At 54.8% G+C, this 14,550-nt stretch overlaps 3 protein-coding genes across 4 annotated transcripts in view; all 3 read right to left on the bottom strand.

Moving 5' to 3' along the window:
• Positions 1-6,806, bottom strand: part of MVP (major vault protein) — a 23,324-nt gene extending 16,518 nt beyond the window's left edge. The window contains exon 1 of one of the 2 annotated variants that reach the window (XM_022588316.3): positions 6,193-6,806. The gene's annotated coding sequence lies outside the window, so the exon portion shown is untranslated. The remainder of the gene's footprint in view (positions 1-6,192) is intronic. The other variant, XM_089895911.1, reaches the window with a different exon arrangement.
• PAGR1 (PAXIP1 associated glutamate rich protein 1) lies at positions 6,592-10,183 on the bottom strand. The gene is made up of 3 exons (XM_022588326.3): positions 8,714-10,183; positions 8,431-8,513; positions 6,592-7,024 (listed from the first exon to the last, which is right to left on the bottom strand). Exons 1-3 carry the CDS (start codon positions 9,193-9,195, stop codon positions 6,825-6,827), a joined length of 765 nt encoding a protein of 254 aa, XP_022444034.1. The 5' UTR covers positions 9,196-10,183; the 3' UTR covers positions 6,592-6,824.
• On the bottom strand, positions 10,176-14,550 carry PRRT2 (proline rich transmembrane protein 2). Its single transcript, XM_089895916.1, has 2 exons — positions 11,711-14,550; positions 10,176-11,354 (listed from the first exon to the last, which is right to left on the bottom strand). The coding sequence occupies exons 1-2, from the start codon at positions 12,629-12,631 to the stop codon at positions 11,160-11,162; spliced, it is 1,116 nt and encodes a 371-aa protein (XP_089752042.1). The 5' UTR covers positions 12,632-14,550; the 3' UTR covers positions 10,176-11,159.

Below are 14,550 nucleotides of genomic sequence, written 5' to 3'. Positions count from 1 at the left end.
GGCCTGTTCAGGAATGTCACACCACCTACTTAAACCCCATCCCTGCCTCCAGCATGCCTTGGACTTTGGACATGTCCCCTGGAGTCCCACAAAGGGAACCAAGTTTACTAAGTGATTCAAAGCCTTGCCCTCCGAGACTTTGGTCCAACTTTTTTTTTTTTTTTTTTAAAGTTTTTGGCCACGCCTGCATTGGAAGTGCAGAGTCTTAACCACTGGACCACCACGGAAGTCCCGGTCCAACATTTTTGAAGCCACCACCAAAAAGGAGTGGTACCCCATCTAGTCCACCATCCATACAGCTTCCAAACTGGGTGACAAATGTGAAGTGAGAAGGAGGAAGGGGGAGTGGCTTGGCACAGGAAAAAGAGGCTGGAGCCACAAAATTACAGAATCAAGGCCCAAGAGTTTTACTTGATCCACACAATCTGTAAAATTTCTTTTGTTTAGAAATTGTGAGTTACCACAAACTTCCAATTCCTGCTTCTCTTGAAGAATGAGGAGCCAGGCCTTACATTCCCACGTGGCAAACTGACGAGAGCCACATAGCAGCCGAGCCCTTTAGACGGGCCACAAGCTTTCCTGCTTAACCACAGTCCCCACCACTCCCAGTTGTCTTACCCCTGGCGGTGATGCACTAACATCACCTGTGTGGCTCCTCTCTAAAACCTTCCAACTCAGCATCATCCAAAAGGACTTTCTACAATGATGGAAATATTCTTAATCTGTGCTGTCTTTGGACTGACCACATGCAGCTATCGAACTCCTGAAAATGTGGACAGTGTCACTGAGGAACTAAAATTTTAATTAATTTTTTTTCAGTTCAAACTCATTTCCTTTTTATTAAAGTCCAAGTTATGTAATATGGTTTGGTACTTAACAAAGGAAAACTTGTTCAAATAAGGTAATATGTCATCATCAATGTTTCCAGGTGATTGTTTACAATCAAGTAACACTATCAGTAAATTCTCGGGAATCCCATCCATGGGGTTTACACTTTGTCAAGACCCAGTTCCTCTGGAGTGGAGATTTTCAGTTCTTTTAAAGTTGGTCTAAGTTCCTGGATGACATAGGGGTAGATTTCCTTACGAGGTTCTGCTTTGTCCTTAACAACCTCTAGGATGCGAACTGCACTAGCAAAATCATTTAAGCGTCTGCATGTCTGCAAAGCAACATCAATGATTTGGGGCTCCGGAACCAGATCACAGCCAACAATCGTGTTCATCCCTTTACGCAATTCCCAAGCATCAATATCTGGCTTATTGAAGTATGTCACCCAGCGAGCAGCAAACTCCTCCATCTGTCTCATGTGACCCATGGGAGTAGCAGCGAATTGACTGGGTAACAGCGGCGGGACCCGGGGGGCTGGTCCGGGAGACTGACTGCTGCTACCGAGCAGCGCAGCGGCAGGCAGCAGTGCCTAGCATAACAGTGACGGCGGCACGCAGGTTAAGGCTGAGAAGCCGGGTGTGAGCTCAAGACCGCTCGGGAGCTCGTGTTTAATTTTAATTTAAGTAGTCAAATGTGGCTGGTTGATCCCATATTAGACAGTGTGGATCTAATTAGCTGAGTCCCAGGTAGGGACAATGAGTCATGCAAGGCCACACAGCAAGTTGGTGGTACCATCAGGATGAGAATCCCGATGGAATGCCTGGTCCTGTTTCTCTCCAGTGGCAGTATAGTACAATGGTGAGGGGCATGGATTCAGCCAGACTACCTGGGCTTATTTACAATTCTGATTTGCTGCTTTGCCTGGTATTGTTTCCTAATGTCTTACCTCATTTTCAAAGAGGTTACAGTTTTGATCTGTTTTCTTGGTACACTTTCTACATCAGGGGGTTATTATTCTGCTCCTCATTCTTTTTCTTGCAACTTTGTATGGGATTTGACCTTGATACTTTTCTGTTGCCTGTTTGTCAAGTTAATTTCCCTTAACTTTTCTAGTATCAGAGCTCCCTCTTCTGTTGATTTCAGGGAGTGTTTGAAAATCCAGGTGCTAGTTTTCTGCTTTCTGTTCCCACTCTTACCTGGACCTTGGCTTTCCTTCCTCTCTACTGCCCATCCTGCTCGGCTGTGCTTCCATTCCCCAGGAGAGGGCCCCCCCAAGAGCACCCCACCCCCACCCTGGGGCTAGGACTGCCTGGATCTTGGTTCTAACCCTTACTGGATGGGTGATCTCAGACAAGTCCCTTGCCCTCCCTATACCCGTTTCCTGGCCTGTGAACTGGGGATGGATAGGTCATCAACCCAACGTATGAGGACTGAGTTAATCATAAAGCACTTGGAACAGAGGCTGGCTCTTAGCAGCACTATGTGTGTGGCTTACAGCTGAGGGCCAGCTTCCCTATCCAGTTGGGGGATGTGACCTAGCACCAGAGGCTCCCTACCCCATCTGGCATCTCGGCCTTAACCCTCACTTGTTTACGGATCAGGAAGGTGGCAGGTTTTTGTGTCACCCCAGCTGTGGGCCTAGAATAGCAAAGGAGCATCCGACAGCCCAGTGAAGCCTCTTCCTGGTTCTCTGCAGGGCGGAAGCCTGGCCAGGAAGCCAGATGGGGGAGAGGAAGGGCTAGGGCTGCAAGAGGAGGGTCTGTGCAGCCCCACAGGGAAGATTTAAACTCTAGAAGGCCACACGAGGCTGGGAAGCAGGCTCTGAGAACAGCCTCCAATGGCTCCTTTGGACGATCCCTCACCCCCTACAGCTGAGGCCTCTCGACCATCTGTCACCCCAGCTGGGCCCAGTCAGGGGGGGCCGAGAGCTTCGCCCAGCTCACTGACTCAGCTGAGAGTCATCCCTAAAGCTAATCAGGCTGGGCTCCTGCCTTATTCCGAGGCCATGCCCTTGCCAACTACCCTTGTTTCAGTACCAGGACCCTGACTCACCTCCCTGATCACCCACCTACCCAGCCCTAAAGCTGTGCTTTCCATGTAAGTTCACCTGCTAAGTTCACCCAAGAACAGGTTTTGCCTTTTCAATCTTGCCATCCCCAGAAGTGAGCCTCACTAGAGGCCTCTCAGACCAGGGAGACCACCCGACTCAGGCAGCATGTTTGTGTCTCAGATTTAGACGTCCGTGGTTTACCAGATAACGTGTACAGTTAGAGCATTTCACTTCCAACATACCAGGGCCCTCAAAAGACAACGGCTAAGGATCATGTTGACCTTTGGAAGGTCCTGCCCAGCCCCGAGTTTGGCCCCAACTCCCTAAATTCACCGACACCTCCCTTCGGTGTCTGCTTCCAAGATCTGCCCCGTAGTCTGCTCTCTGGGTGCCTGTCCAACCTTGCCTGATCACACTGATCCTCATGTGTCATGAGGCTCCTGCCAGAACCAGCCAACTTTTACCCAAAGTCTCAGAGACCAGTGGCTCCCCCACCGCATCCCACACACCAAGAAGGGAGGGATGAACAGAGAACAGAACAGCCTGTGAGAAGAAGCTGGCTTCATCCTCTAGTGAAGAGGCAATTCTGGCCCTGTTCTGGCTCAAGAGTAAACTTGCTAGAGCAAAATTTAATTAATGAATGAGTCATATCATTACGTATCAGAGTTTCAGTGTCAGTTGTGAGTGGCTGACAGTGAATCTTAAACAGCAGATGCCCAGGCGACAAGCCACACTGGGTATAGGTCTGCAGTGTCAGCATCACCTGGAAGCCTGTTAATGATGCAGAACCTTGGGTTCCCCCAACCCCAGAGCTGCTGAATTAGCCGGCATTTTAACTAGATCCCCAGTGATTTGGGCACACATTAAACTATGAGCAGCTCTGGTCTATAAGAGCCTCTCGACCCTGCCTAGCTGTACATCAGAATCACCTGGAGATCTTTTCAAACCACCCATCTCTGGGGATTGATTTAACTGGTCTGGAGTGGGGTCCTAGCATTGCTATATAGAAAAGTTCTTCCACTGACTCTAATATATAGCAAAGACTGAGCTCTGTCACTGCCGATATGACCTCGGGCCACGTGCTAGCCTCCAAGCCTTACTCTCTTAGACTGGAGTGGGAATAAAAGTGACTGTTTCCTGGGGTTAAAGGGGTTAGAGACTGGAGCATGTCTAATACACAGTAGGAGCGCGACAAACGATGGCCTGGAGGAGGAAGACCAAAGATGAACCCAGATGGCAAACTGTTCCTCAAAAGCAGGGAATGTCATGTATTTTCCCCCAGCTCCTCACCCTCAGGTCCAAGTAGACCCCCAGCCAGCACAAGTCCCCTTGTCCCAAGGCCTGGGCAGGCCTGAAGTTGGAGGAAAGGTTGGAGACAGCCTTGCCACCATCACGTCTATCACACTTAGGTTTAGGAAAATGCACAGGAAATTCAGCACAGACAGGGAACTCATCTTTGCAGTTTCCCTTCACTGATTTTAAACATTCTAGTCTTTGTTTAGAGAATGCAAGAGTCACATTTCTCAGGGACTGCAGAGAGGCTGTTTTTACCAGACAGCTTCCCAATTTAGGGAAATGATTTCCTGCTTCGGGGGACTATAGTGGAAATTCTTGAGAATTTGTTTCACATAAATCACTTCTTTAGTAGCAGCAAAGTTTTAGGACCTTTTCTTCCTAGGAAAATCTTATCTGAGCTCTAGCCCAACTGGGCCACTTTTCGGGAGCAGCAGCTTTTTCTGGGGACAGAACAGCCCTGCCAGCTCCGGATGATGCTTGTCCTAGTTCTATCCTACCTCCAGATGCTGCCAATTAATGCCAGTCATTGAAGGTGAAGATTGGCTAGATTGGAAGTGACCCAGGAACCAGGTTGCAGAACCCCTGTTTTCTAAAATCGCCCAATCATAGGACTCAGCTGGTCGTATTGACGCCCAGGCCTCACCCCAGACGCACTAGGCTAAGGTTTCCAGGAACGACTCTGGAATTTCTATCTTTGGCAAGTGCCCCCCCATAACAGCTCCCACTTATTAAGAACTTAATCTGTGCCAGGTATTGTGTAAATGCTTTTAATTAACTCATTTCATCCCCATAAGAACCTACAAATTAAGGAATTTGCTCAGGATCACACAATGATCAAAGGACGGAGCCGGAATTCCACCTCAGGTATCGTGACCGCAGAGCCCCCAGACCAAGAAGTAGTGTGGTCTCTGGCAAAAATGGCAATAAGATTCTAAACTAGAACAAGAACTTAAGGACCTGGGAGCGGCTGGGTACACTCCAGGAGATAGTGCCATTGCAGTTCAAAGGTATTTTCGGTAACCTAGGAGAGCAGCACCCAACAAGGAGGCCAGAGTAACCTTAGAGCTCTCTGGCTTTCCCTGGGCCAGCCATTCAAGGTGGCTGCCCCTACGTGCCCATGGCTTTAGAGAGCTGCCCTGTCCAGAAAGCCTCACCCTCAGGGGAGGCAGAGTATACTGTGTGCCAAGGGTGGAAACAGGCAGAAGTTTCTGGCAGTCAGTTGGCACCCGTGACAGCCAGCCTTTCTCCCCATAATATCTAGGGGCCCACCCAGACAGGGAGCAGAGAAAACAGGGCACACCTGCCTCTACTACTATCCCCCAACCCTCCATGCTGCTAAGATCACCAGAATCTTAGAAGCACGGCGGGTCCAAGAGAGCTTCCTGTTTTCACTTCCCAGTCCCAAAAAGAAAAAAAAAGAAAAAGAGCCTTGCTCACCGAACTCCATGCCTCTGGAAATCAAGCCTACCTTAAGATTACTCTGCCAATGATTTCTCAAATGATCTGCAAGGCCCTGAGTGGCATTAGCCTATTACAGCTGGCATAGCCCCGAGTGGGGTAATAGGAAAGCCTCGATGTCTGCAGAGTTGAGGAATCTCAACGGGGACAAGTCACATTTTAAAAGCTCAAAGGGACAGGCCAGAGCTCAGGTCCCCAGGGGGAGTCTAGCAGGGACCAATCTCACTCCAGGAGGGACCCTAAATGGACCCCTTAAGTTTCCTCTGCCCCTACTGCTGATGGGGGAGCTTAAGGTCAGAGAGGCCTGAGATTTGGAGGGGTGAGGGTGTTGGCAAGATGACAAGTTGATCCACCTTTACTTCAGAAGCCAGAAAAAACTCCAAGGAAAGCAAAGCCTCCCAAGGCTAAGCTTCCACCCATCTTCTCCCGGTTCTGGTTCAGAGACCACCTGCCCCAGATGAAGCAAGCCCTAGAAGGCAGGACAGAGCTAGAGAGGGTCTTGAAGGACACAAGGTCCCACCAACTGGTTTGGGGCTTTGAGGCCTGTATGAAGTACTCACATCCAGAAGTGTGGCTGGCTGCAACAGAGTCCTCAGATCAGGAAACTCCTTCACCCAGCCCTAGAGATGACTTCCCGTCAGGGCAGGGCAGATTCGGGGGGTGAGGCTTAGGCATTTAAAGGGCCCTTGCAGCTGGTTCTCATTTGTTTGGTTTTGTTTTTTTCTCCTCTGGGCGGCTTCTACTGCAGCTGGAGGCACTGCGGCTCACTCAGTGCAGGAATTCCCACCTCAGAGCCAGCTGGCAGCACTGGCATGAGACTGGGGAGGGTCCTCGGCCCGAGGCAGGGGGCAGGTGCTGACCGAGTTCACTTCTACCCCATCTGGCTTTAATTTCCCAATCTGGGTGCGTACAATTTTGCCTCTCCACAGCTGTTTCAGTTCCAGCTGCAGTCCCTCCTCTAAGAGAAGATAACTTGGTATTTTTTATTTTAGATTCAGAAAATTTAGCCCAGGTCTCCAAAGAGATGTTCAATAGGAAACATAAACACATACACGTATGTCCTCTTTCTGGCAAGGTGCTGTGTTGGGAGCTTGGAGTGTCTCTCCTCTTCCCAAGTTTCCCAGCAGCCTGGGTTAGGGAAGAAGGGCCAAGGCCCCAGCAGGTAGACTCTGCACCCTAAGGGCAGCAGCGCTCAGTATTTCCGCTGCCGGGGGAAGAGACTACTTCCTGAGGACCGGAGCGGGGGGCTGGTGGGGCTGGCATCCTCTGAGTCCAGGCTGAAGAGGTCCCTGCCAGTACGAAGGATCTGCTCCTCCAGCTTCTTGTGTCGCTTCATGTCTGAGAGGACCTTGTCCAGGCGCGCTTCCCGTTTCTGGCTCCGGGCTGAGCTTCCTGGAGAAGGGGAATGAGAGAAATGTGGAAGTGAGTGAGGCAGTGTGCACCAGACCTGCCTGGATCTTACTAATCACTTGGGGAGCTCATCGAACGGAGATTTCCAGGCCTGTCCTGGAGGTTCTGAGGTTTAGGGATGGGGCCTCAGATGGGGTGGGCAGTGAAGATCTGAATTATGAGAAGGGGCTAGAAATATGAAGACTGGGGAGAAGCATCCCAGGTAGGGGACGAGCAAGTGCAAAAGCCCCAGGGCAAGAACAGGGAGGTCTGTCCAATGAGAAATGTAGAGCTGGGGGAGACAGGAAAGATAAGGCCAAAGATATGACCTACAGGCCATGATAAGGGGTTTGGATCTTTTAGTTTACATGGAAGCCCTGGCGGGAGGGCGGGGTTGGATTCTCAATTGACACACTCATACACCACCCCACCCCCGCCCCCCAGAAATGGAATCCTTTGGAGAATTTAAAACAGAGAAGTGACACAATTTATGTTTTGAAACATAAACCCGTCTCTGGCTGCTGAGGCTGGCGACAGGAAGACCAGTTAGGAGCTACCACAACTATCTAGGCAAGAGAGATGGTGGCTTGGATAAGGGTGCAGGCAGAGCTAACAAGACTTGCTGCTGGCTTGAATGCTGGGGTAAAAGAAAGAGAAATCAACACTGGCTCCGAGGGGGCACTTCCCTGGTGGCACAGTGGTTAAGAATCTGCCTGCCAATGCAGGGGACATGGGTTTGAGCCCTGGTCCGGGAAGATCCCACATGCCGCGGAGCAATTAAGCCCGTGTGCCACAACTACTGAGCGTATGCTCTAGAGCCCGCGTGCCACAGCTACTGAGCGTATGCTCTACAGCCTGCGTGCCACAATTACTGAAGCCCGTGTGCCTAGAGCCCGTGCTCTGCAACAAGAAAAGCCACCGCAATGAGAAGCCCGCACACCGCAACAGAGTAGCCCCCACTCGCCGCAACTAGAGAAAGCCCGTGTGCAGCAACAAAGACACAAAGCAGCCAAAAATAAATAAATAAAGAAATTTATTAAAAAAACAAGCAAACAAAAAGAGAATGGCTCCGAGGGTAAATTCTAGGAAGGCACACGGGATGGGAAACTGGGTCAGATTAGGAGATGTACACAGTAGTGTAGGGATGTGGATCTAGATAATAATGATAACGACTTGGCTTTCTGGGGGGGACTGAGATCAAAGGAATGGGAAGCATGATGGAATTATCTGCGGAAGATAGGGGACCACCAAAGCTGGAAGGATGGCACCACTGGGGGCATGCTCTCTCCTGAAACAAGTTCTGTAGATATCAAGGCACCAAGCAAAGGCATCTTTTAGGGAGTCACTTTCTGAGTAAGTGGAAGCAGAGGCCCTTCACCACCACCCCAATTCTCCCCTCTTGTCTGTACCTGGGGTGCGTCTCCGGTCAATCAGGGAGTCCTTTGGTGTCATTGGCTCATCATCAAAGTCAAATTCTGTGGGCATGTACGGTCTGGGACAGGGGGACAGAGAGTGAAAGGTGAGGGTGGTCCCCCCCAAACACCCCCACTTCTCCACAGCCTGCTGGCTCTTCCTCTCCGGCTCTCTTCCCTCCCTCCACTTCCCATGCTCCTGGGTCCCACCTCCCCTCCCTACTTCCTCCCGGCATCAGGGGAGCAGCCTCAAGGACAAGGTGTAAGGGTGTGCCCTCACTTTTCCTCTTCCTCCTCTTTGGTCTCTGGCTCCTCATCGGATCTCTCCTCTTCACTCTGGGCCTCAGGTGTGGGTGGCCGGCGGGGCAGGATCTCAGCCTGTAGCTCCAGAGTGCCGTGGGCAGCCAGCAGTTCATAGAGCCTTTGGATTTCCGAGGGGGGTGGCATCCAGGACTGCCCATCCGCGGGCAGCTCCACCTCTTCATCGCTGCAGGGCACGCACCAGTCCTCGGATTCTCCCTTGGCATGCTCTTCCCCCTCAGTGCTGGGGGCTTCTCCCTGCACCTCCTCGGCCCCGGACCCCTCATGCTCAGCCTCCTCCCGGCCTCCTTCCCCCTCTTCCTCGGCTTGATCGGCCGAAGCAGAGGGGCCTCCGGTATCCTCCACGGCCAGAGCCTGGAGGCCGGAGGTCACTTCCCCTTCTTCAGACAGAGGCGCCGCCGTGGTGGCTGCGATGTCTCCATGGCCCCGGACAAGGGACATATGTCACTAGGGAAGGGGCCCTGCGATGATAGGCGATGCAGGAGTACTGAACTGGGGATCCCCCAACCCCAAGGGTTGGGCTCCCCAGGGGTTTAGGGAATGTCTCTCTAACCAATCAGGCTCCAACAGCAGTCCCTGCGAATGGACCGCCTGTTCCCAAGAGGGGGCGCTCCGTCCGCTCCAAGGACCCCGCCCCCACGGATCGAGATCCGGTACTCCGGTGTTCCCAGGGACCGGCAGAAACCACTTTCCAGGCGGGAGAGGGGCGGACCCGCTCTTCTCGCCTTGATACCGCCCCTTTCTACACCTGGATCCGGCACCCTCTCCCCAAACCTCGAAGTTTCACCACCTCAGCTGCCATACGCACCTAGGAGCTAAGACCCGCCTCCCGGGCTGCGCACGGCCACAGTACGCAGGCGCACAGAGATCGCGCGGGAGGCTCAGTTTTAGTCAAAGCTACTTGGAAGAGGACAGCAAGGGAAGGCTTGCACATGCGCAGATAGGCGCTCCGGAATGATAGGCTTCGGCCCATAGTAAAGATGGCCACCTGGGCGGCGCATGCGCAAACCACCCAATAGGTTCTGCCCAAAAGGAGGCAGTACCTCGGGCCCCAGCGGCGCACGCACGTACGGACCAACTGAGGCTGGAGGCGAGTCTCATGCAGTCTCCGTTTATTGGTGTTTCAGACTCATGCAGCATCCGGCATACAAAAAGGGAGAATCTGTTTGGCGTATCCTTTTGTTTTGTTTTGCTTTTAGACTTTTAGGTTTTTTCCCTACACTTTTCTTTTTTTAGGGGGAAAAAAAACCCCGCCAACTCGGAACCGCGTTGTGGTTCGGTCCCCGCCCCCCAAACCTCTCTCGTCCTCTTAAAAAATAATCATAGACCTCTCCGCCCCTCCCTTGCTCCCTGCAGCTGGGAGCTTTGGTCCTATTTTTTGGGTTCTTTCGTTACAAAGCACGTGAATGACCCCAGCCCCAACGAGTTCTCTGACTGGGTTAAAAAGCCCAGGTGGGGTAGGTCAACTCAGGCTGACCGGGGAGAGTCAACAGCAGCGCCCCTCCCTTCTCCCAGGTGCGTGTTCGGAACAGTACTGGCCACCCCTGCACAAGTCTCCAAACGAGGCCTGGCTTGCCAGCGCTGCGACCCCGAGGCACCATGGGGGCGTCCGGACCTGGGTGGTCCCAGCTGGGAACAGTCGGAGCCCGGGCTAGGGAGCCCTCTCCTGACACTGCTCCCCTCCCCCAGCCTGATCTAAGTGCTGGAGTTTTTGCAGAATGAACGGTGGAGGAGGGTGGAGGAGAGGATGCTGAGGGGCAATGAGGAAGCAGGAAGAGGAAGGGGGTGGAGGATGTGGAGAGGGAAAGGGAGATGAATAAGGAGAGAAGGAAGAAAGGAATGAGGGAGGATGCTGAGACAATGAAAGTTGGGAAAGGGAGACCAGGGTTGAGGTGCAGGAAATTCTCTCGGGAGGTTGTGGTGCAGGAAGGTGGGGAGAGATGCTGGGAGGCTGAGAGCAAAGAGAGTTTGGGAGATGTTCAGGGAGGTTTCCAGAAGTGCAAGGAGGTTTCCAGAAGTGCAGGGATAGGGAAGCCAAGAGGCTGGAGGGGATGCAGGCAGGAGTGCAGGGAAGTTGGAAACAGTGCAGGGAGAAGGGAGGCCTACGGTTGGCAGAGGAGCCTGGCAGGATGCAGGAGCAGGAAAGAAGCTGTAAACAAGGCCTCTCAGGCTCCCTTGGTCCCTATGGGTGCGGGCCTGGGCCATGGATTGGGCTCCCCGCAGGGGAGGATGGGCCCAAGGCAGCTCCCAACAGGAAAAAAAGTCTTGGAATGCAGGGCAGAGCCCCTCACTTATACACTGTGGGAGAGGAGAGGGAGGGACAGACAGAGACAGTTGGGGGGGGAGGGGAGACAAGGAGAGACAAAGAAGTAGGGAGGACAGACAGGAGAGATCAGGGGCAGGGGTTAGTAAAGCTGCCCTTGCCAACCCTTCCATTCCTCCCAGCCTGTCCCAGACCCCCACTCACCGCCTAAGTTGATGACGCAGGAGGCGATGATGATGAGGACCCCCCCTACCAGCGCCACGATGCTTAAGAGCTTGGCCACGCGACCCAGACGCTGGGCCCCATCCACGTCCCCCTGCTGCAGGCTGTTCCGGGACTGGGGTTAGGGTGAGGGGTGGGGGCACCAGCCCAGCCGGGATCAGGTGTGAGAGTCGTCCAAAGGAGACAGGCCAGTTGGTAGCAGTGGTTAAGGGAGGAAGGGGATTGGAGAGGCAGCAGGAGGAGGGCACAGGTCAGTAAGGCTGTGTGAAATGTCTCAACTTCCCTCCCACCTGAAGAGGTAGGGCTCAGAAGGTGAAATCCTAGGAAGAGGCAAGGAAAGGCCCTGTAATTGGGAAGTGAGGTCCATGCAGAAAGGGGACGGAAGGCAAGGTTACTCCTGGGGCTCTGTCCCAGCACTGGCAGGAAGCTGGGAGCCACAGCAGGCCTGGGCCAGGGTCCCTTGGGGCTCACCATGACGGCATAAGCGAAGGCCACGATGTTGACAGGCCACATGGGGCAGAAGCAGGACAGGATGGCGAGGATGATGTAGTCCCGAGGTTTCTGGGTGCCTTCACCCCCCTCCACCCCAGACCCTGCCAGCTGGGAACTAGGGTGGCGGCTCAGGCTACCTCGGGGAGATCCTGAATGCCCACTGTGAGCCCTTCCTAGTCTATCCTCCTCAACCAGCTGCTGCAGCACACGGGGTGGAGCCCCATTGGCTGGGGGGGTTTTTGTTGAGGGTGGTGAGTGAGGCTGGAGGGCTGGACCCTCTTCCCCATCACCATCACCAGCCTGCAGGGGAACCACTGCCCCATTCTCCTGCTTTTCTCCCACGTTTTCAGTCAGGACCTCAGAGATGGGGTCCTCCTGGGTAGGGGGCTCTGGCTGAAGGACTGGCTTGGAGGTGGGCTGGGAAGCTGGCTGGGGGTCTGGCTGAGGGTCTGGCTGGGGGTCCAGCTGGGGGTCCAGCTGGGGAGCAGGCTCTGAGGCTGGCTCAAGTGGGGCTGCGGATTCCAGGTTGGACCCCTGGTTTGCAGTGGCCTCTTTGCTCACTTCTGGTTTGGATGCTAGCTCTTGGCATGTTTCTTCGGTGCTGGAGTTGGCCTTTGATTCCCCTCCTGGGTTTGAGCTGAGGTCTCTGGCCTGAGCTGTTTCTGGGGCCACGGTTGGGATCTCTGTGGTTTCTGGAGCCAGCCCAGCCTTGGGCTCTGGGTCCACAGGGGCCCCAGTGATGTCTAGGCCTGGCTGCAGGGTCTCTGGCTTATCTGGGACCCCAGCTGGGGTCTGGGGAGGACCAGTTCCGGCTTCAGAATGGCCAGGCCCTTCTCCCTGGGTCTGGGGACCCTCCTCTACCCCCTTCATCTCAGAGACCTCAGAGCTGCTGGCTGCCATCTTGAGATAGGAGAGGGGAGAGGGCCTCTGTGGGAAGGATAGAGCAGCAGAGACAGCAGCAAATCCTGGAAGAGGAGGAGACAGGCTTAGTGTGAGGAGGGAAGAGGTAGCTCTCAGCACTGCAGCCCAAGAGGGCAATGCTCCTATCTCAGGGCCAGCCTTGGGCTGCCTCTGGGAAAAGGAAGAAAAGTTGGGCTTTCCTTTGCTTTGGGGTGGGACATCTCTGGGGAGGAGTGCTCTGCTGTCTTCTGGTTAGCGAGCCCTGGGAAGATGAACCCTTTTGTAAACAGGATCCTCCCCATGGTCTCTTCCTGGGTCCACCCAACAAGATCCAGACTCTCAGATCCTAGTAGATACCACAGCACCCCAAAATCAACAAGCTGTTCAGAGACTCATGCACTCCGATAGGCAGACTGGGCAGAGAACCCCGAAACTCGCATTCCACTCCCCCTGCATCCATCCTCCCTTCCTCCCTGGGCGCCCAGCGGTGCGGTTTGCTTGATGCGCCTTTGGGGCGTAGACGCCCGCGCCCCTCCCTGGGGGACCTCGGCATCTCCTGTGAGCCCCTTCCCAGCCCCTCTCCCAGGGACTTCCTCGCGCCCGGGGGACCGGCGCCGCTTCCTCCCATTGGCGTGGTGCGCCCAGCACCACCAGCCAGTCCGCCAGGCGCCCGAATTCCCGTACAGCCCTCCCGGCGTCCGCTCTCTGTCCGTCCACTCCTACCCGCAGCCTCAGTCCATTCCCGTCTCACCTCGACGCCGGCCTCCAAACTGCTCCCGCTGCTGCCGCCGCCGCCACCGCCACCGCCACCGCCACCGCCGCGGTTGCAGCAGCCGCAGCCCGGGAGGGAGCAAGTCAGCGAGCGAGGGAGGGAGGCGGCGGGTCTCCCCTCCCCTCTGCTCATCCCCTCCTCCCCTCCTCTCAGGTCCCCTCCCCTACGCTCCGCTGCCGCGCACCGCCCCCGCCCCTTGCACGCCTCCCGCCCCTCTCGGCCAGCCGGAGGGAGCCACGCGTGCCAGGCCCCGCGTTACCTGGGCAACCGGCCGGGGGACCACTCGCGCCGCTCCCTGGCCCTTCCCCCGCGCGCCACCTGGGGGTGCCTCCTTCCCATGCCCCAGCCCCCTCCCGCCAACGGTCACCGGGGGTCCTGGCAGAGGCAGGGGGTTGGGGGAAACGGAGAGGGGTCTGCGAGGAGACAGGACCAGTGGGACAGGCAGGACCAGGTGGAGGCACCCCTACAAGCAGAAAGAAGAGGAGATGAGGCAAGACTTGGGGAGGCTGCAGAGGACGACCGGGGTGGGGTTTCAAGAAAAGGGAGCCTGCCGAACAGGAAGGCCCTCTACCCCCAAGGAAGCAGCAGCAGAAATGGGTACTGGAAGGCTCAAGAAAAGGTCCTTGTAAGGGTCAGAGCAAGGACTGGGAAGGGAATTGCAGGGGGCAGGGTAGAGGCTGCAAGGGCAGTCTGGAACAGCAGGAGGGGGCTGCGGCAGAGCCCGAGTAAAAGCAGGTTGGACCACACCAAGAATGAAGAGAACAAGTGGGGAAAAGTGCAGTTTTTATTCTCAACCTCATTGTTCCCAGTCTTAGGGCTCAGAGTTGCCCAGTCTTTTCGCAGCTACATCACCCATCAACTCTCAGGGCCTTAAGGGTGTGCAGGTATTTGGCTGAGCAGCAGGCAATCGGCCTGGATGGGGGAAAGCAGCATTTATGTCCCACAACTGTTTGGGTTTCTGACCCAGGCCTCTTCAAACCTCCAGGGGCTATTCTGGGCCTGTGCTGACTGGGTATTCCCCAGAGACTCCGGAGTCCTGGAACGTGCTCTCCACAGTCACCGGAGCCTCAGCCCCACCCTGAATCTGGACTGCAGCCACTGATACTGCCTCTGGGGAGGAAGGAGCCAGAGCCCCAGAGCTGCACAG

Source organism: Delphinapterus leucas, chromosome 15 (assembly GCF_059928025.1).
Source record: "Delphinapterus leucas isolate spDelLeu-1000000601 "Yukka" chromosome 15, BTC_Dleu_Yukka2, whole genome shotgun sequence".
Taxonomy (NCBI): Eukaryota; Metazoa; Chordata; class Mammalia; order Artiodactyla; family Monodontidae; genus Delphinapterus; species Delphinapterus leucas.
Note: the sequence above shows the minus strand (reverse complement) of the source record. Positions and strands in the feature narration are given on the sequence as shown.

Excerpts from the sequence above, each read along its gene's own strand:
- PAGR1 (XM_022588326.3), bottom strand. The coding sequence starts at position 9,195 with ATGTCCCTTGTCCGGGGCCATGGAGACATCGCAGCCACCACGGCGGCG. Across the intron at positions 8,514-8,713 it reads AAAGAGGAGGAAGAGGAAAA|ACCGTACATGCCCACAGAAT; the intron begins GTGAGGGCACAC and ends CCCCTGTCCCAG. Across the intron at positions 7,025-8,430 it reads TGACCGGAGACGCACCCCAG|GAAGCTCAGCCCGGAGCCAG; the intron begins GTACAGACAAGA and ends CCCCTTCTCCAG.
- PRRT2 (XM_089895916.1), bottom strand. The coding sequence starts at position 12,631 with ATGGCAGCCAGCAGCTCTGAGGTCTCTGAGATGAAGGGGGTAGAGGAG. Across the intron at positions 11,355-11,710 it reads CCTTCGCTTATGCCGTCATG|TCCCGGAACAGCCTGCAGCA; the intron begins GTGAGCCCCAAG and ends CCCTAACCCCAG.